Below are 22,124 nucleotides of genomic sequence, written 5' to 3'. Positions count from 1 at the left end.
CTAGTAATGTTGCAATTTAAATGCATTCCACAATCTCTTCATCATTATCACTTTGATAACTATTCACTTTCTTTAATCCATCTTCTTTAAGCTTACATTTGGATTTTCTTTGTTTCGATAACCGCTCTATTTATCATTCGAATTTATATGCGTCATTTCCGGGAAGATAACTCTGCACTTTACAGAAATGTGTTCAATTTCTAAACACTTATATCTAAACATATGTTAAATCTAACACCATTTAGATATAACACACGTTAAGACCTACGTGTTTAGCCGTTTAAAACAATCTTATACATGTTTAGGTCAAAACACGTAATGGAAGTGTTTATATTCTAAGCACATTTTTATAGTGTATTACATATATGTCATCATTTAAGATATGTATAAATCTAAGTGATATAAGTAATTTACTTATTTTCTAGTATAATAGCTCTTAAATGCCTGCAAAATATTCATTGTCTGGTTTTAGTTTTTTAAATGAAATATTCAAAGTATGTTTGCTTACATGTACAGCTGTATATATCTTACTTGTATTTGCAAAGATGTAATTGATAAAAAGATCATAATTGCAAAAATTTCCATAGAAATCCTCAAATGAGTTTTCAATTTGACAGCAACTACACTTTTGTTTGAGCTGCAGCGTACATATACGAACATATCTTGTTTTCCGCCCCTGTAAATGACTACAAAACAAATAAATATAAAAAATTTAAACAATCATATATTTAAAGAAATTTGCTGAACTGACTAAAATTACAAAGGCTATTCTACTGCAATTTTCTGTATAAATCTGTATTTGAACAGCATCTTTTTCGCTTCACATCGTTTGCGTAACGCAGAAATTTTGCTCTAGAGTCGCGGATTAAGTCCTTGTGGGACGGTGGGCGGGGGGGGGGGGGTTGTATATTTGCTACTATAATTTGTTACATGTGTTATATTAACGTTCCTTTCGAGAATTTTAAACGTATATGGAGTCGCCACCAATAGCCAGTAAAAGACTGCTTTATACATTTCTTTGGCATTCAAGGTACTTAAGCAGTGATGAATGTTTTTCGTGTCAACCAACTGTGACAACGGGGCTCGGTTAAGATTTACGTTGGGCTGGTATCCTTGTCCAGCAGTGGTTTCGAACGTGCAATGGTGAAACAAATCCTTATTCAACGACTGTAGAACAGACGCTCTAACTATCGCGCGAGCACTAATGAGACTTTTTAAATCTACCATGTAAGTCTCGTGTCGCTGTAGATGCTTGCACGATAAAGATCCGTCACTGCTCAACCGAGAATGGAACTAAATTTGAAGTCCACTACCGGTTGATGGTGTCTCGATATGAGAGTAAAAAAAATTTTGAAACGGACATTTAACAAACTAAACATAAAGTATTTAATGCATCGATTTTAATGTCACTTCAGTTAAAACCAGACATTTCCTTCCTCCAAAGTCATCTACATTTTTGTGACACCCTCTCACTGAAAAGATGCTACCTGTTCAGTTAAACAACTATATATTTGTCTAAAATACAAAATTTTATCATACTAGTATATAATGTTATAGCAAGAAGGTTTCTTGATACACGAAAGCTAAATTTGATGTCCATAATGTAAGAGAAATTTTTAAAATTATTTTTTAATATACAACATTCCTTGTCTTTAAATTTGGGAAATTGAAATCCCTTGGTACATGTAAAGACTAATGAATAGTAGAATAAATCTTTTCATGTCCGTTTATGAGTAGGTTTTGTGTAAAAAAAAAAAAATATGATAAGGCCATTTAAAAAAAAAAAGTTTCTTTGCCTTAATGTCTAAAACTTCCTCAACTCAAAACTTTTTCAACCTCTAGGAAATGATATTTTACCCTTATATTCCTTGATTTCCTGCTCCCTTCAAAATGTATTTTGACATTGTCAAAGAAAAAAAAAATAACCACCGTCGGACCATTTTTAAAAAAAAAAATTTTGGCCTAAGTGTGGAGAAAATAGACAATTAGTATATGTACTTTTAAGATGGCTTAATGTATCTGTTTTTTTTTCTTTATCAGAAGCTCGACAAAGAGGCCGCTTGGCAGGGTTTTCCCTCTATTTATCAGCGTCTACAGATAGAACCAATGATTCCCTTTGTTACAGAGACGGACCAGATTTACCTCCGTTGAATTTCACGACAACTTGTACTGGATACGGACGTTATGCCATATTCTACAATGAACGATTGGATGGAATTGATTATCCGGAAGGATACGAAAGGCGGTCATATACTGAATTGTGCGAAGTGATAGTGAAAGGTTCTGTAAAAGCATTTTATTGCCTTCATCCTTTTATTTATAATTTTATTAAATTTTGCTGTACTTTAAAGATGAAGTCTTTTACTGAAGTCTTTTAAATCCTAAATTGCAGTCGGCCATATTAGTTTTCGATGACCCTTCTATCAGGTACTACCCAATTGTGTGGTCATGCACGACTGATTTTGTTCGTCCGTTCCAATCGCATCAGATATTACCCAAGGCCTATTTGTAAAACACCTAAGATTTTTTTTTTCAATAAAATAAAAAGGTTCCGGTGTATCTCAATTTCCGAGATAAGACAAATGTTTTGAAAGCATTCTTGGTGTTGATGAGCAACTCTGACAATACGCAGGTACACAGTCACAGAAGTTGGTACTTATGCAGCTGCATTCCACGTGCATGCACTGATAAACTAAAGTTCCCAGTTGTAAATTTCCAAAACGACGGTTAGATTAACATGTACATGCGAAAGCATCTCAAAAAATCAATTACGAATAAAAACAATAATGTTTACTATGTAAAAATTTTGCGACGAGGACCTCACATCGAAACACGTCCACACTCAGCACGGTTTTACCGTGTAATGTTTTGTCCATGCCTGAAAACAAACGTTTCACTGACCTTGAGTTTGCATGGGAGACCATGCGGTGTCGGTCATGTTCGGAAGTGAGTACTCTTATCTATTGTGCTTGCGTGTTGTGTACATTTATTTACTCTAATTTTCTTATATTGGATGCCCTAACGAAGTGTTCTGGTGTCTTGTTGCAACTTTATCTATTGCAAAATTAGCGATAGGTCTGAAACCGCTACCTGCAGTCACCGGCACTTCGAGGTACACACTGTACTTGGTCACTGGACAAATGCATTGACGCGTTACGAAGAATTGGGTGTATACATACTTAGTAAGTAACAATAGAACACGAACTAATATGGCGTCTTCGATGAAATATGGCGGCTACATGTATTTGTTTACATTTGCGGCTCTTTTATGATGTCAGTAGAGCTTTAAGATAATATTCAAGCTCACTGCACTACATGGGCAGGAACAATCTAATACTTGTATTTGGAAATATTGACACATGTGTTGTACGAACTACATGCACATACACTGTATCATGCACAAAATAAACACACGTTCACGTATTACATGGATTCGAGGAACTGTCCTTAGGACATAGATACATGTAGCATTTTGCTTTTTTAGGTATTCCATTTTCATCTAATAAAAATATAGTTAGTTCCAAGCAATCTATAACATATAATTTACAATTTTACTTTAAACTGTATACTGTTAATAAGTATTAAAAATCAGTCCCGTTAATTAATTGATTCGTTTAATAATTTTTGTACATTTTCTTTATTATTCGGTTTACTCGCACTGATTGAAGTTTTCTACTTTTTTTGTTTAATTTTCTCTTTCTTCACATACATGTACATGTATAAACAAGATTCTGTATTTTTTCAATTTTTGTTTATTTTATAATATAATCTCAAAAGATTTTTTTCAACTTTTTTTAATAACCTTTCATTTAAATGTAAACTGTAGAATAATAGCCTCACGCGTAAAATATGGAAAAAATCCATTTTCAATCTATGTATTAACATTGAATTTATTTTTTTAACTAGGTTGTAATAAAACCTATTATGGAAGAACTTGTGATAAGAAATGTCCAGGGAATTGTGAGAATAAAGTTTGTAACATTATAAATGGAACATGCCCGAGATGTACGCCAGGATGGACAGGACCATTTTGCAGAAATAGTATCAAATTATATCATAAAATAAAGTTTATAAAGAGAATAAGTATTAACAGTTTCTCGATTTGATGTTCTGGAAATTATGTTTTCCACAAAACAAAAATATATTCTTCAACATCGAATTTCTAAAATAGATATTTTTATAGAGTGTTGGGGAGGATGGCATGGACTTGGTTGTAAACAAAGATGTTCCGGGCATTGTAAAAACAAGGAGACATGTAATCATGTGACTGGCCGTTGTGATGATGGATGTGCTGATGGATGGATGGGAATTCAATGTGAAAAACGTAAATATAATTTATAGAACTATTAATATTTTATTCTTTCTCAAAATTTAAACAAGTGACGACTCATTACAGATCTTTTGGTGTTTTCCTCAAAAACAGAACTTCAAGTTAATTTTCCATGTCTATTACCGAGAAACATAGCTGCCCAGTTTAAGAGGAAAAAAAAAGCAAATTATTTACATGAATGGATTCATAACAAGCAGAATTCAGGATCAAACGTCCATTAAACAATACAAAATAAGAGCAAAACAAACACGGACCTCCAAAACAAAAGAAGTTGGTCCAGGTGCCATGGGGAAGAGAGCATACCATATCGACGGTGTACTCATTGTCATGATTGGGAAATAACAAAAACATCCATCGTCAATTCAGTGTATAATTAATGGAATAACAATTAATATGAAAAACGTCACATAACAATTGATTCAATGATAAGTTGGATTTGCTGCCAAGGTCATTGAATCGACCATACAACTTACGAAATAATGTCTTTAAACGATATTGATATTCTTCTCTCATCAACTTGATTGCCAATAATCTAACACGTTTCAGAAATTGCACATACGTAGATGATGCTCTTCCGTATCGAATCAGCTGAAATATATAAACTCCGTATGCAGCTGAAGGAGAGTTCACGATTGAAAAGTTATAGTCATCACTTTTATTTGCTTTTTTTCTAGTTGTTAAATTACCAAAAAATTTAAATTTAAATTTGAATTAAGTTAAATTTTTCAAGAAAGATATTCAAATATGAAACAACATAAAAATTCTTATTTTTCATTGATAAAACAAAGTTTGATAAAATTTATTGTGCAATTTATTATCCACAGCATGTAAAGATGGAAACTACGGTCCAGGCTGTATTTATAACTGCAGTGGTCACTGTCTGAATGATGTACACTGTAACAAACAAAATGGACACTGTGACACAGGGTGTAAACCGGGATATTCAGGGAATTTATGTAACGCAGGTACATATATAACTAATTGATGGAAATATTTAAGGTAAGGTGTAAAAAAGGTAATTATACATGTATCATAAGAAATGAAAATTAAAAAAAAAATGAATATATCTTCCGAAATGTTCATAGAATGCAATTCTGGATACTTCGGGGCGCAATGCAAAGGACTTTGCAGCCAGAAGTGTTTCAATGATGAGATCTGTAATCATATAAACGGAGTTTGTACAAATGGATGCAAGGATGGATATACTGGAGAAAGATGTAATGAAAGTAAGGGAAAAACTGGAGTTAATATAAACAACGTTCTATTTATTTTATCTAAAAATAGATTTATAATATGGGGTAACTCTTCCTTAACACTTGTATGTAATACTATAAACTTTAAGACTTTTGCATCTAATACAATCAATTCACTTGATAATATGATGTTGCATTCATCATTCATGTAAAATAAACGAAGTGTTTAAATCAAATTATATTGAAAAAAGATCAAATAAATAGATATTTTATATCATTATAGGATTAAACGTTCCTATTTTTAAGAATTCATCGATGTGTAATCTCCTGCCTTTCTACTCACAAACTGAAGAAAAGTGCAGATCACTTTTCTGAAAAGGTTTGTGGGTAAAAAGGCATCGGTTTACACATTGATAAATAAAGAAAAAAAACTTGTTTTGTTTGAAAATCGAAATACGTTCTTTTAAAAATATTTAAAGTATTTCTCTGAGCCCCCAATGCAATCGATTATTTTTGTACAACGTAGGAATACGTAATGCCGCAAACGTAATCGAGATGAATGTCGATCAAGTTCAACTTATCGAAGTTTGTCGAAACAATCAATAAATAATCATCTAAAAACTCATCAAATGTTTTTTAAGTCAATAAATGTCGTTAATACGAGAAAACTTGAGAATATTTCTTCCTTATCCATGGCCAAGATGACATTAACAAGGTGCAGATCAACGACATCATCAATTTGCTACGGTTTGATCAAAGATTGAGGAAGAATATAGGATGTAAAAATAGGAATGGTACTAATAAGGCAAGAGTCTAAGGTAAGTTTTTCTTCCCTATCATATAGAAATAACAACTGAGCTGATTTGCTTTATATTAGGAACGTCGAGAATATGACATCGATTTTTAAAATTCGTGATACGTCGGTATCATAAACCTTATAATCCTAACTGTCAGTCCTGTTGGTCGCCTGTTTCAATTGCTTTTACAATAGTCCATTAGCTACTTGTAGGTCAAGAAAGAAGTTGATAGAAAATAAATATCGATGTGTTAACTTTTTTCCGGATATTAGACCAGATTTCAAAACCCCTAAAGGATTACATTGTTTGTGACGAGCTGACGCTTTGCTTGTCGAGAACTTTAAATTCTACGTCACCTTCTGCAATACACATCGCCGACGTTTAACGGGTTTACAAAAGGGGACAGAAAACACAAACAGTTATAAAAGAGCATTATCTATATTATATGCATTTTTAGAGTCCATAATAAATTAAAGGCCGTGAAATTTAATTTTATAACATTTACCATTTGTGTATATGGCACGATATAAAATGATGTACATGATCAATTAAAATTGCTGGATTTTAAGTATTTTGTCCTGGTCATTCTTTGATTGTGTAGTATTTTTCAAATTACTAGTACTGTTGATGTGAAATGATTTTTCTGTGGAAAAGAGAAGTATTCCGTTTATGTATCAAACCATGAAGTGAAAGACTTGAGAGCTAAGTAAACATAGATTTTTTTTTACATGTATACCCCAAACAACCGTATTATACCAGTATAATATGTACTTGTACTTTAAAAGTATGCCTATTCACAATTGTCAATAATTATGTCAAAATACTAAATTAGAACGGGTGCATAGTTTTGCTTTAAAAAATACACAAGTATAATAGCTCTCTCTCTCTCTCTCTCTCTCTCTCTCTCTCTCTCTCTCTCTCTCTCTAGGAAACTTTTCAGTGGCCGCATATATGTATTTCACTCTGTTGCATCAGTGATGTTTAAAATATTATCAGGTATATTCATTAATTAAGCACTCTGATTTTTTGATTATCAGTAAGCACACATTAATTCCATTCTGATTGCTCATATACGACATACATGCACTGTTGCAGAATTTTTAAATACTGTGCATTATGTAGAAAAGTACTCAAAGGCACATTTTCACAATCCTTTATAAAACTTTCTGTAAGGAGATGTAAAAACCCATAACAGGGAACACCATACCGAGCACTACGTACGCGGAGTTTTTGCAAACAGCAACATGTCCTCCATATATGGGGGGGGGTTAGAATGGTAAAACAGGTGTCATTTTAGCGACTGTGGGACAATTTTATCGAATGCTAAGAAAACTTTTAATAATTATGCAATTCAATGAATATTTATATTGTACTAAGGCAGTGGAACTACAAGAGGCCCATGGGCTACATCGCTTACCTGAGCACTGTGGCTAAGAAAATAGCAGAAATCAGCTCAGTATTGAAAGTTTAAATGCATAAGTGGTCCCAATCTACCTTTAAAGGGGATGGGAGTTTATGTGAACAAACTTTAATCTACACTTCTTGAAATTTTCTCCCATAAGTTTCATCATTCTTGGCACTGTGTTTCTTGAGATGTTTTTTAAAACATGTCATCAATTGCAAATTTTCACATTTTCTAGAGAAGAACTCGAAAATGTGAAAAGTTTAAAGACGGATAAACAGACAACGTCGGGCAAAATGTGATCATGCAACTGAGATTGTAAATTGTTAAGATTTTCGGTTGCATGGAAAAATGACCGACTGTCTGCTGCAACATGGAAACTAATAAATGAATATCATTCATTTATGACTTGTAGCGCAACATTGGGAGGAGATAGGGGCTAAAAGCTTGAATTATAAGGAGTCAGCACCCCACCCCCCTGACATCACTTTTCCAGGGTTCTTGATTAACTATAGGATTCTTACAATGATAGTTTTCATTAACAACCCCCCTTTTCGAAAAGCTTTTTTGTTATGTATTGACATTTTTATTCAGAAGCCTGATTTACCAACACCCTTCTGCAAATATTTTTCACAGTCCAATATAATCTCTTACACGTTATATTGCAAAAATGTTGACAAATATGAGAGTACTTGTGGACAGGACTCCCCCCCCCCCCCCCCCCCCCACTATTATCCCCTGGTCAAAATATTTTTTTTGGTCATTAATTATGTTTCTAGTACTTATTTACAACATATTCCATATGAAAAATCCAAAAAATAACATAGATTTAACGATTTACTAAAAAAGTCATACCCTAGTATTATAGATAGAGAAGGTCTTTTTTCCAAAGTTAGACTTAGTATAGACATTGAACATTGCTGCGTAGGTATACGCACGAGATAGGATTTTTGTGTTTGGAAAATACACATCCTTTGTTTTTGTTCTTTATGTGTGTGTGTGTGTGTGTTTTTTTTTTTTTTTTTTTTTGCTTCTCAGGTTTTTTTTGGGAGGTCTAAAAAAAATTTATTACTGTTAGCCCCCCACTTTTATTTGCTTCCGAAGCCAATGATAGATATTTTCCGTCGTTTGGTAATAATTACCCTGTACATACAACATTCGTTAAAACTTGAAAATAAATTGAACTTCAGTCGATAAAATTTGAAGGTAAATGGACTCGTCTTTCCCGGCCTTCCCTCTTTATCTTTTCTCTCGAATATACATATAAAGAGGGTATCCATTTTTCACCAGTATATTTTGTACCAAATTGCAACAATCTCAGCATGCATGACTTGGGTTGATACGCGTAACTAATAAATCCAATGATCAATGAATCATGCACTACTAGACTTTTATACTTGTACGCAAATATGAAAAAAGTTAATTTTGCGATAATAGAATAAAAATAATCGACCAATTTAAATACAGTGGACCTTCAGATATCCGGACGCCAGATATCCGGATGCTTCAGTATCCGGATGATTTTTCATCGTAACGAAATTTTTAAATGTTATTTTGTCTTGTTTAACTGGTGATTCAGATATCCGGATGCTTTACATATCCAGACAAATTGACTGGGAACCAAAGCGTCCGGATAAATGAGGGTCCACTGTATTCGTAATGGATTGAAAAAATCTTAAGATTTTTAAAGGTTTAAAAAAAAAAATAATTCAAGGTTACAAAAAAAAAACTAAAGAAAACGACATTGGGACTGTCTACTCCATTTTATGAACCCCGAAAACAAGCTGTATGTTGCAGCTGACCGACTTTAGCGTGGGAGAGACGCGATTTCGACTACTTCCTTTGATGTGGCGAGAATGTGACGTAGTATTTAAAGATCTCGACAAGCAAAGCGTCAGCTCGTCGAAAACAATGTTATCCATTAGGGGTTTTGAAATCTGCTCTATTCTCATCCAATCAAAACACAGAGAATCCTACCTGTAAGTATGGCAAAAAGGGGAAATTTAAAATGGAAAGGAAAAAATTTCCTGTGTAAAGTATTTAGTTATAAAGTAACGCATGTGTATGGCATAATTGTACATGTGTTTTCTTCCCTGTGCATAGGAAAACTTATTAAATTTATTAAAATGATTCTTGCAACAATATCAACTTTGAAATTGTTATTTTGATTAAAAAGTGCAACATATATTTAAATGCAAAGAAGTTCACTATAATTAAATAATATATTATGTATTACGCCATATGACTGTAGTATAATGAACACTCATATGCAATTGTAAAGCCCGCTTGTAACTTATTAATATCATTACCAAATGCGTATTTCCATTCATAGGAGTATTCATTTTTTTTTTACATAAAGTTTCATTTATTTCAATATCTCTTATAGATTTTTTTTTCAAAGAATGTTCACTGTCCTATGGGGAAAACTGCCAAACCTTATGCGGTGAATATTGTGTAGATCGTTCATGTGACAGATTTTACGAAATTTGTTTGTCTTGTTGCAAACGAAAAGCTTATGGCGAGAAATGCGATCAAGGTTCGAAAAGAGGTATTTCGTATTCAGCAACTATTATACTCATAAGTTAAAATCATTTTCATTATCTTTTTTTTATATTTTCTAAATTTTGAAAATCAAAGTATATGTAAAAGCACAAGTCTAAAAATTGCACTATAAATGAGGACAACTAAAACGTGGTGTTTCTCTCTCATTCAACCTATTTTTATATTTTCAATGTGTTGCTTTATGAGATGCTAAAAAAAGTTATTCCATTTTTTTTTCAAATAGGGATAGTTCGAGCGTATCAGGTATCTAAAGCTCCTTCATCAGATACGCTTACTGCTGTTGCAGTTGGGTACAGTCAAATAATTGTTTTCCCATATGCGACAAAGTTAATGTTTCATTTATAGCGATCTCCCTAATTTTCGTTAGCAGTGAGTGACCCTCAAATCAAAGCACATCAACTTGTCTTTCTTTGGTTAAAATCTCAAGGTGACATGTCAGATTCCTTTTCCGGCAAAGCGCATCTGTCTGCAGGAACCTCTGAAATTGAAAGTGAAAGTAGGGGAATTCCAGGATTCTCAATGGCGGTATAATACACAAAATAATTCAGCTAATTCCCTTGATAAATTACATTTGCCAAGCTATTTTGCTAAGATACTCCTTATCAAGAAATATGAGACCCAGTTGAGTACATATTCACATTTTTTAGTCAAGTCTAAAAATTAAGGAATTTGTATTTTTTCTGCATTACTTTCCTCTCCTACCGATTCTAAAAATGATTAGTGGGATATACCAAGTTGTTATTCCTTTAGGTTGTCATCATCATTGCTGTTTCGGTTATTTTACTTATCCGGTACATGTTTTTATAACAAGTTTGTTTGAGCCATTGTTGTCCTTTGATCGAGCTTTAATGCCTTATTTTTACAACTTTATTTCAATCGAGTATTTCGCGCAATGAAAACAAATATTGAAAATTTACAGTAAGCATTAAAATGTTTTTATTGTAGATATAAAAGAAAATCTTCAGAGACCTCAGCAAAACAGAAAGATCTACTTAACATGAAGCATATTTCTATCGTTGAAAGAGTGAACAGGGAATCCTCGTCAGAACGTAAGCCCATAAAAGTAATCACCGGTAATACGTGGGTTATTCGAAAGGTTCGTGGACTTCTGTCATATCTTTTTTTTGACGTCTTATGTTATGCATATTTGGTAGAAATATTTTAACAATAATTTCAAATATTATTAAGATATAACGATTTATTCCATCCGTATCCAGATTTAAATAATGCAAAAATCAGGTCGAGAAAGTCAAAATATAGTAAGTTACAAAAATTACACTAAATAATCTGTGTAGTTATAGTGTCTGTAAAAATGGAGCAAAAACGAAAAACAACCAAGAAATTCAAAAGAAGAATTAGAACATCGATTCGTATTCCAAATTATGGCTTGATATTTTACTTGAGATAAAGAAATCAACTTGAAATCAAATCAAAAGTGCTCATTGAAAACGACAAAAACGATGGCTTTTTAGAACGTCACGGAGCAGCAAGTAACGATGCAATTTTGTGTTTTACACAGGAAAAATCATCAATAAACTTTTAACATACTGAAGGTATAAAAAAAAATATGTCACAAGCAAGTTGTGCTGTGTGGACATATAGTCCGGGCAGTATTTAAGTGATAGATACTCTGTATCGAATGAGGACAGTCTGTGAAGAAACGGTTTAAATTACTGTAATAATCTAAATAACTTTAAAAAGTTGAAACGTCAAGGAAAGGCTCATGCGCTTCAGAGTTGCAAAATCGAATGGAATGAAACAAGACACATCATCAAAACAAATAATTTTACATATTATATTGTGCTACTTTACATTTCTAGTGAGTAATATAACGAAGATTGAAATTGTCCACGAATTTTTTTTAACAACCCTCGTACATGTCATTTGGACATTGATTTCTTTCATATATTTATTTTATATACTAGTATTTCTAACATATATTTATTTCATATGTTCATTCCATATAATTTATTTCATATATTTATTTCATATAATTATTGATACATTTATTTTTCATATTTATTTCACAATACTCGTTTTATTTTTTTTGTTCTGATAATGCTTTCGTTCTTGTTTAATAATTTTAAGGGCAACTAATACAAAACATATTGATGCTCGATTGCTGTATATTTATATCTTATTTGATTGTAAATGATGATACTAAAATATTTCTAAAATATAATTAGTTTGTACATTGTTAAAAGGTTAATCTTTATTGATCATATTTTTACTAAATTTTTGTCACTTAAGATCCCCTTTTTCTGAAATATTGATGAAAAAACTAAAATTCTTCCATGTGCGGTTAAACTTGTTAATTTTATATAAAAACATAAAGTATGTATATATTTAACAAATTTCATTGTGGCGAAAATTTTGCATGGCTGTTTATCAAGAGACACAAATAATGAAAAGCTATTGGTGCCTCTGGCAACACAACAAAGCAAAGATTGCATATTGAATATTCAAACTTAGGTTCAAAGATCATAGTTCAAAGGTCAAATTTCACAAACACCATCTCAGAAAGTACTTAACCCGGGGAGGTGCAAAGGTCAAACACTTGTTTATGTATATGTAAATCCAAAGTTTACCTTTCAATTTTCATGAGTTACATGACTGCATATAAGGATAGTTCTTTAGTGCCGCTCGTTTACGCCACAAGTTCCCAACCACCAGTTTTTTTGTGGTTGGGAACTCCGCCACCATATGGTTGGGGGTAGAGCGGCAGAAGTAGCCATGCCAAAGCCAATACCTATCATGATCGATGAAATTGATTCCCTGTAGAATTAAACCTAACCCCCATTTATACATGGAGTGATGTAATGACCCTTAAAATAGTATCTCAGATTTTTGTGATGAGTAGATCAAAGACACATGTACGCATGCATATCACTATACATGCAGAAACCAGGAATATATACTCAAAATACATAAACGATAAACATATAACATATTTCATATCTATTTTATATCCGAATTAAAATGAAAATATACTAACTTTATTACTGGAAATATTATTTTGGAATACATGTATATCACAATGAAATAATGAGAAAAATGGAGAAAACGAACGTTGGTCGAACTCAGATAAATGTACAACCATGCAAAGGTGAACGTTTCATTGAAAAAGCACCCCTCGAATTTCTTTGGGTAGGATCATATACTTAGGAGAAAGCATTCCCTTATGACAGATTTGCTTCAAGTCCTATTTATACAATGTATTGAACGGGTGCAATGGGACATTGTGTTTAATTTTAGTATAAAAACAAGGACCTAACAATTGGTATGAAGCACATTAGCTAAAATATGACCTACATTATGGATTAATTTGCTAACAAGGTCAGTAGAACAGCAATAGAATTTACAAAATCTAAATATTAAAGTAGGTTTATCCGTGTTTAACAAACTAAGTTACAATACTGGTTTAAGCTATTACTAATTAGCAAACGTGGCACACAATAATATTCATTTAGAAATAATGTTTTAATATACCATATAATGCTATCTTAGGACAAACTACCGCTAATATTCAGAGTTGGGGAATATGTCACACTTCCAAGAAGAAAGTAAATTATGTTCAAATTAGAATTCAAAGGAAAATTATTATTTTTGTACGAGAAGTATATGTAAGTCCAATATTGATTGAGCCATAAAAATTAATACTCATATAGTCTTGTGATTTCAAAGTTTTACCAAAAATCAATGCGTATAAAGAATTGAAGAATAAGTGAACAGTGCTCTTTCATGTTTTGCGGATTAAACATTTGATTCCTCTAGTATATAAAATTACAAGATGCCCATGGACCTTCCAGGTCACCTGAGAATCATGCAACAACTTTCAAATGATTGAATTTAGTTCATGTTTTAAGGTAGATGCTATGGCATTCACAGAGGCTGGCACCATTGCTAATCATCACTATAAACTTAGCAATTGCTTAGAATGTTACTTAAAGGGGTTGGGTGGTCGTTTTAAGACTATTTCAATCTCCTTTAGAAGGAGAGATCCATATAAAGATATACAAAAATAATCAAATGTTAAAACTAATATGCATGAAATTTTTCTTTGTCAAATGATAGTTGACAGCTAAAGATATCATATCTAAAAATTAATTTATATCTGGTGGTTAATTTGTTCTTAATTTGTTGACCCCTAAGCCTCCTTTATACCCATAGGCAGGGTAGGGGAACAAAAAATGCATATCAGCTGATCAGTAATATTCAGCAATAATCAGAAGTGTCCCTACCACACATGAACCCCTGACCCTAGATCCACACATAGCACATTTTTTTGGAAAAGGCACACTTGCTTGACAAAAATGTTTGCTAAATACCAAGGAGCAGATATTTGAAACAATTCATTTCCGTATTTAAGTAGAGCCCCCCCCCCCTCCTTTCAATGGTATCCCTGACCCAGGGCCTTGAAATTCAAAATTCTGGAAGAAAGGCCATTGATAATCATAACTAGGTAGTTCATCTGCTTAATAACCAGGAGCAGAGAAGAAAACTTTCAAAGATTTAATGTATTTTCACTATTATAATCTATAGAGCCCCGCCCTAACACCAGAACCCCTGACCCTGGGGCCATGAAATTCAAAATTTTGGTAGACGCACTCTTGCTTCATCATAACTATGTACTTTCAAAGAATTCATGTTTTTTCATTATATAATCAATAGAGCCCCGCTCATATCTTGCTTGATTTTACAGGTAACAGTAGTAGCTGTTGATTTCAATGAGAAAGTGTACCTAGGCATGTTTGATAAAACCAACATCACATTTGCAAAGAAACCCATTGGAAAAATTTCTCAAACTTTAACAACAATGGATATAACAGATAATTATCTAACCTTAAATACCAAAGATGTTATGCAAATGGACAAAAAAATTATTATATTTTCTTTAAAGTCTGTTATGGTAGATGAAAACTTGTGCTTACAGAGAAAGAAATACAGTCCATGATAAAATGTTGAATTGAAAAGAGATCTAACACATAATTAATTAAATGGTCACATGTTTTGAACATATCGTTCGCCTTGAAGAGCTGCCCAAGAAGAATTTCTTTTATTATGTACATTAGCGCACTATATTGGCATATGAAATGAATACATCAAAACAGTATCGAGAGACAAAGAATTGTGCTTGAAATAAATGTATTCTCCCTCATCGTTGAACATTCAACTTCATAATATAGATGAAATGCATTTCGTGGTGTCAATCCAAAAACAATTAGTAAAGGAGATATCCTTAAAAGTTTGAAATGAATGTTATGATTTTGTGATAATAACCTGAAACATTATAGATCATGACAATATGCATACTTAAAATTGTATACATCCCAAGTGGACTTTATGAGTTAAATATATTAAGTCATTGACTTCACAGAGTTGTTTAACAAAAACAATATCTGTAGAACAATGTCAATTGACTTGGTTCCCTTTTGAACATAAAAGGTATGGAAAGGAAGTTTTTCTTCTTTAATTCTCCTTGAAATTGATAAGTTATATCATATGACTTTAGTCCTCAAAGAAAGAAATTGAAATTGAAAAATGACATGTATTTGAGGTAAATTGTGTATTTCTAGCTAAATTATGGTAAATGAATTAAATTTTAATCTTATGGAGTAGGTTTTATTTATTTTTTTTAATTCTTAGACATTCATTTGTAGCACGTTTTTGTGTAGTATATTAATATCCGTATGAATCAATCATTTGCCTATGCATACTGTAATGTAATTGTATTAGACTTTAAATTGTCATTGTAATGACTCTTTCACAATTCATGTAGGACTCATTGTCCATGTCCTCTGTAGTTATGTAAATATATGGTATATTTTGTTTTGTAAAGAAGTAACGATACATTTTTTGTTCAAAAGCCTTAGATTTGCTAATTTGGAGGAATGTTACTCTGTGATTGGTTGAATATAACCTCTTGAAACATAAAAAAAACTGATTGTCAAATTTAGTCTTGTCATAAACGATTTTAAAGTTCGAGGAATGTTACTCTGTCCAGTATGTATAACTGTAAAACCCCAAACAATTAATGTACTTCAATGTTGAAATTACGTTTGGTTATAAACAATTGTAAGGTTGGAGAAATGTTACTCTGTCAAGATTGTATGACTATAAGATCTAAAAGCATTAATGTACATCAATGTTGAGATTTAGTCTTGACAAAAACGATTTTAAGATCTGAAGGAATATTACTATGTCTTTGGTAGAATTTTAAGGTCATAAAGTATTATATTATATTATATTTGTTTGGAGGAATGTTACTCTGTGTAATTTGTATAACCGTAGAGACTTAAAGCATTAATGTACTTCAATGTTGAAATTTAGTCTTGACAAAAAAGAGGCTAAGATTTGGATGTTAATCTGTCTTTGGTAGAACTGTAAGGTCATATAGTAATATATTGTAATATTTGGAGGAATGTTACTCTGTGTAATTTTATTTGTAAGGTCTTGCAGCACTTAATGTACTTCAATGTTGAAATTTAGTCTGGATATAAACGATTTTAAGGTTGGAGGATGGCTACTCTGTCTAGTTGTATGACTGTAAGATCTTAAAGCATTAATGTACTTCAATGTTGAAATTAAGTCTGCATATAAACGATTTTAACGTTGGAGGAATGTTACTCTGTCCACTTTGTGTGACTGTAACATCTTAAGCATTAATGTACTTAGGTGTCGAAATTTAGTCTTGACTTGAATGATTTAAAAATTTAGAGGAATGTTACTCCTGTATTTGTTTATGAGTCTAAGCATTCATGTTTTCTTGTGAACCTTTGCTGATATTGGCTTTTTTCACTGTCTCGAGATGTCTACGATAGTAGGGGAAATCGGAGTAATCATGATTTTAAAGATTCATTGCATAATACTTGTATTAATAATTCAATTTTCATTAAAGATGATTAGCGATGTAATTGAGGAATGTTACTCTGACTATTCACAAAAATAAAAGTTACAATACCAAATTGCACTGAAAGGAAACATTTCTGATTTTTTTTTATCATAAACAGACCTAGCACAAAATACTCTTTGTAGGTAAACTGACTAAAGCATAAGTCAAACCCAACCGAAAACCCATAAAAGAGACTAATATATGAGTCTCTTTTTATTCTGCTATCCCTTATATACATTTTTCTCAAACCACGAAAATTTGACCCCTCGAAAATGTGTGATTTAACAGAAAACGTATCTCGATCTGAAAGTGAATCGTACAGATTCATACAAATGTATAACATTTAAACAATTAATGTGCAGAAATATTAACCATATTTTTTCTTTCAGCGTGTGAGTTGGGCTATTTTGGGTCCCGATGTTCTCGGAAATGTTCGGTAAATTGCATCAATACATTTGTTTGTAAGAATACTGATGGAGCTTGTCGTTGTGCGCCTGGCTGGACAGGGTCACCAACTTGCAACATAGGTTTAGTCCACATTATTAGTTAGGGGATCCTAATATTCGTAAAAATCTGCATTTTATTTAAATATCACATCAAGCACATAAACATGTATATTAGTTTTAGTAGGGATTTTTCTCATAATGAGTTAAAAATTAAGTAAAATTTACACACATTCAAGAGAAAAATGTCATTAGAGATGGTAATAAAACATTAAAATTGTACGAAAACAATTATTATTAGAAAATATCAGGTAAACCACCCGGTGAAAATATAAGAGAACAAATTTGATTTGCCCTCTTTTCATTGACAACAAAGGTTTCCAAGATCAATATTCCTGTATCTATATAATGTAAATATCAATGGCAATACATGTAATCATATTTATTCAATTCATGAAACAATTCCATAGTTTATCAAACTGTCTGTATTTATATTAAAGAACTGCTTAACAGCCATTTGAACTGTTTAAAGTTTGTTAACATAGACTGACACACACATGTATTTTATATATAGAAGAAAACGTAAAATATTTCATTACTAAATAACAGATCTTTTCTTTTTCAACTATCTTTTCATTATCAAATAAGATTTGCTTATCCATTTTTTTTTAAATAAAGAATGTTCCCAAGCATATGGCGAGAACTGTCAAATTCCCTGCAGTGAAAACTGTATGAACCGCACCTGTGACAGATTCAACGGAAGTTGTTTGACTGAATGTATGGGAGGTACTTTTGGAGAAAAATGTGATCAAGGTGTGTGAATAAATTTTATATTCAACAATTTTTAAAATCTTTGTTTATTGTCTTGTTTATACTTTTCTTAAAACTTCCTTCCGTATTCTTTAATTTCTTTTAATTCAACTCTCGAAATTCTATGATAACTACAATAATTGAAAGAGTTCAAGTAACTATGATGACATTTCTCTTACAGCATGTTTATATTTTACTTTGCCTTGCTTTATGAAGATTCATGATGTTGTTTCCTTCTTTTCCCTCAGGGAGAGTAGCATCAAGTGGCGATTCAGGATCCCCTCTTACTTTTGTTGTGATTGTTGGTGTTTTAACAGTTTTCATCATCTTTGCTGTCATCGTTATCATCTCTATACGGTATTTACAAAAAAAAAATATTTAAGTATTTGATGTTTATTGAAGAGTATATTCTGTATTATTTGGGGTGTAATAAGCATTTGGAGGAATCTTTTAAATACGTTTTAAAGCACTTATTTTTTCATATATACACGCGTGCATATATGAAATTTATGTTTGTTGCCTTCGTTTTCATCAAAAGTTTATTTGAGTCTACCTGTTCGTTTGTCTTTCTGTCTGAACCACTTCTGTTTCCGTGGAATATCTCAAGAAGCCTTTTACATAATAACTTCTTCTGGCCTGAGGAAAAACCGTTTTTTAAATCGATGGTTGAGGACATGAATATAAATTCTATCTGTTTCAACATTTCCGTTTAGAAAACCATGGATCAAAAAGGGTTCTTATCCTAAATTGTTTTTTTTTTATATCATAACGCCCATTAACACCCCCCCTCCTCCCCCATCCATCTTGCAAATCCGCGCTTTTTTCTTATGCGGGAGAAACATACGGAATCCCATTTAGGATTTTTGAATCCGATATAACGAATTGTCGAATTTGTTATAACGAATTGAAATCGTTTAAACAAATTCGACAAATCGTTATATCGAACTCATATATATTTTTCTATAGGCCCTCAATTATTGAATTTGATTAAACTAATTTTAAATCGTTATAACAAACTTTGAAATTTGTTTAAACGAATTTGATTTGTTATAACAAATTCGGCAATTCGTTATATCAAATTTCAGAAATATTTTTGTAGGTACTAAATGGACTTCCGTAGAAACACATTTTGTGAATTTAAAATTGTTGTTAGTTTGCTTGAAATGAAAATTGAGAAACATATCCTGTTTCATGATATTGCAAAGGTATCGGGAATACAATATGTTTTGGGGCTATAATTGTCCAAAGGCACCAGCATGGTACCATTTCAACTGGATATTAAAAAAAAAACAGGGATCAAATATGTCACAGGGTATATAGTGTCCTAAATAAACACACATAGTGTCAATAATTCTTTTTATTAAATAAAACAGTTTGGTGTTTTGTTTATTACTTAAATACTTTTAATATGTCGGTCATCGCTAAGTTTTCATTCAAGAGAAGGCAACAATTTATTAGGATAATCTTTGAGAAATAAATACACATTCCATAGGTATAAAATACTTCATAATAAAATGTGATTCACATTCTAAAAGTATTGTATCAATAAATTACCACGATCATATTCTTTTTGTTGATACCATTACTTTTGTTTTATTCTTTTCTTTATTTAACAATTTTTGTAGGCGAAAGATTGTAGGAAACTTCAAAACAAGCAAGAAATGTTCTGAGAAGAACGGCACTGAAAACATTGAAGTAGCCTCAGAGAATGTAAATGAATATCAGGAATTAAGTGCCTCTAGAGATAACAACGATTATCAAAGCATACGATTGTCAGAAGTTACTTCAGTTGAACAAAGCAACACTTATCAGAACCTTGTGTTGACTACATTGTAGTTTTTTAAACTATGTTTTCCCTCCTTCTATTTATTATAGACCAGTATTTCCATCAGAAGTCCCAGGGACGAAAGATTTTGGTTCTCGTATTTAGTCAAAATTGAGTTAGTTTACAATATATTTTGTTTCAAATAATTTGTCCAACATCTTATACCTGAAAAGAAGAAAACACCTGTTCGATATAGATCAAAGACGTATCGTCAATTAACAATTATATAGAATTTTCCATTCCTATGTCGACAGGATATATCCAAGTGAACTTAAAATAAAAGATAGACAGAGTTTGACATATCTGTTTCAAGTTTTAAAAAAATACGTGCAATAGACGTTAATAGTAATTTAACAACCAGGCTGTATGATAAACGTGATGACTAACTTTCCAATCGTCAACTTCCCTTACTTATACAGCAATCTACATTCATCACATTCATATGGAGTTTATATCTCTCTGTTGATTTCGTATGCGAAAGTATGCTCTTCAAATGAACAATTTCTAATCATTTCTAAAACGAGGTAAATTACTGACAAACAAGTTGCTGAAACAAGAATATCAGCAGTCTTGTTGAAAGTCATTATTTCTTAGGATCAATGGTCTATACATTGACCTTGTCAGGAAATACAATTTATCTGTAAGTCAATTTCTGACTGACGTTTTTCAGTCTTATTGTTAGAGGCTATTTTATACACACAGAACTCTCGACAGATTTTTCCGTTATTTCCTGATCATGACAAAGAGGACAAAGCGGGTGCGACTGGTCGACAGGAGATGCTCATGCCTCAGTTGAAAGAGACCCCATTTCTTATGTTCTTGTTTGCTGTATTCAAATTTTGTATTGTTTGATAGTTTTTTTACAGCTTTAATATATTAATAGGTCAAATTGCATGCACATTAAGAGTTTTAAAAAAATTATGTTAAATTACCTTTGATTGATGTATAATTTGTTTATAGACAAAAAAATGTTCCGTAAATGAATATTCTTTGGAACAAAGATGCTTATAAAAAGATATCTATTGGTAAGATGATTGTAACACCGTTTTGTGCTGTGTGTTTTTACGTGTATTTCTATTTTAAAAAAGAAAACGTGGCAAAATCTTGTGACTGTATTTTCAAAAATGTAAAGCAAGTAGAGTGTATGTAATCTTAATTGCCTACTCATGAGATCCCATTTTAAATTGTAATTCATTTACTTCTTTCTTACTTCTTCGTTTATGTTATCAACGCATTTTTTCACATCAAAATTGTAAGTAATTCTATATTTAAGGACTTTGAGTTATGTGGCCAATGCACAATTTTAAAGAAAGCAAACATATGCATTTTCTTCTCCTGTAGCGTTGCAAAGCTATGACAAATCTGTTCGACATTTTAAACAAATACATGTATTATTCCTTCTGTTGTAGATATTATGACCATCAATCTTTATTACTTACTTATATCAGAATCTCAGACCTATTTTGCTTGAAATTTTCGTTTTATTTAAAACAAAACAATAACCAAGCAATTATATAAAAAGGTAATGATTTCATTTATTGTATTTATATTGTGATTTAAAGCAAAAAGGTTAAAAATATGATTAGATGCCCTCTCTTTATCGTCAAGCACCATCTGAAATATAACTGTTCTCTATTACATTCAAAATATAAAGTTTAGCGAAAGGTGACCTGGAAAGTTAAAACAATGAAACAGAACAATAGTAAAAAAATGTAATCGCTCTTACTTTTTCATTTAATTTTGCACAATGCAAATTTCTAAAGCTTTCTTTCTAATGTACTACTAGATATCTTCATGGCGTACAGAGAATCCAGAATATTAAGGTAAAATTAATTTTCAAAACAGGTTACTCCTAAGTTACGAATGGGAG

At 31.8% G+C, this 22,124-nt stretch overlaps 1 protein-coding gene across 10 annotated transcripts in view; it reads left to right on the top strand.

Annotated features, from left to right (window-relative positions):
* LOC134249623 (protein draper-like) overlaps nt 1-21,626 on the top strand; it is a 38,768-nt gene extending 17,142 nt beyond the window's left edge. Inside the window, exons 3-13 of one of the 10 annotated variants that reach the window (XR_009988328.1) lie at nt 2,041-2,280; nt 3,907-4,041; nt 4,184-4,324; nt 5,155-5,295; nt 5,416-5,556; nt 10,124-10,270; nt 10,652-10,809; nt 11,035-11,075; nt 11,230-11,380; nt 17,566-17,703; nt 18,298-18,432. Coding sequence is in view for 7 of the 10 variants with exons in the window: in XM_062731957.1 (XP_062587941.1) it covers nt 2,041-2,280; nt 3,907-4,041; nt 4,184-4,324; nt 5,155-5,295; nt 5,416-5,556; nt 10,124-10,270; nt 10,652-10,809; nt 11,035-11,075; nt 11,230-11,380; nt 14,987-15,238 (1,547 nt within the window). In the remaining 3 variants the exon portion in view is untranslated. Of the gene's footprint in view, nt 1-2,040; nt 2,281-3,906; nt 4,042-4,183; nt 4,325-5,154; nt 5,296-5,415; nt 5,557-10,123; nt 10,271-10,651; nt 10,810-11,034; nt 11,076-11,229; nt 11,381-14,986; nt 17,722-18,297; nt 18,433-18,677; nt 18,787-20,054 lie in introns of those variants that run through there. The other 9 variants (XR_009988329.1, XR_009988327.1, XM_062731958.1 and 6 more) reach the window with 9 other exon arrangements.
* The last annotated feature ends 498 nt before the right edge of the window (nt 21,627-22,124 follow it).

Source organism: Saccostrea cucullata, unplaced genomic scaffold, assembly GCF_032062105.1.
Source record: "Saccostrea cucullata isolate Sc308-1 unplaced genomic scaffold, CSIRO_AGI_Scuc_v1 ctg3074, whole genome shotgun sequence".
NCBI lineage: Eukaryota > Metazoa > Mollusca > Bivalvia > Ostreida > Ostreidae > Saccostrea > Saccostrea cuccullata.
The sequence above is the reverse complement of the archived record's forward strand: the minus strand, read 5'-3'. Positions and strand labels throughout refer to the sequence as shown.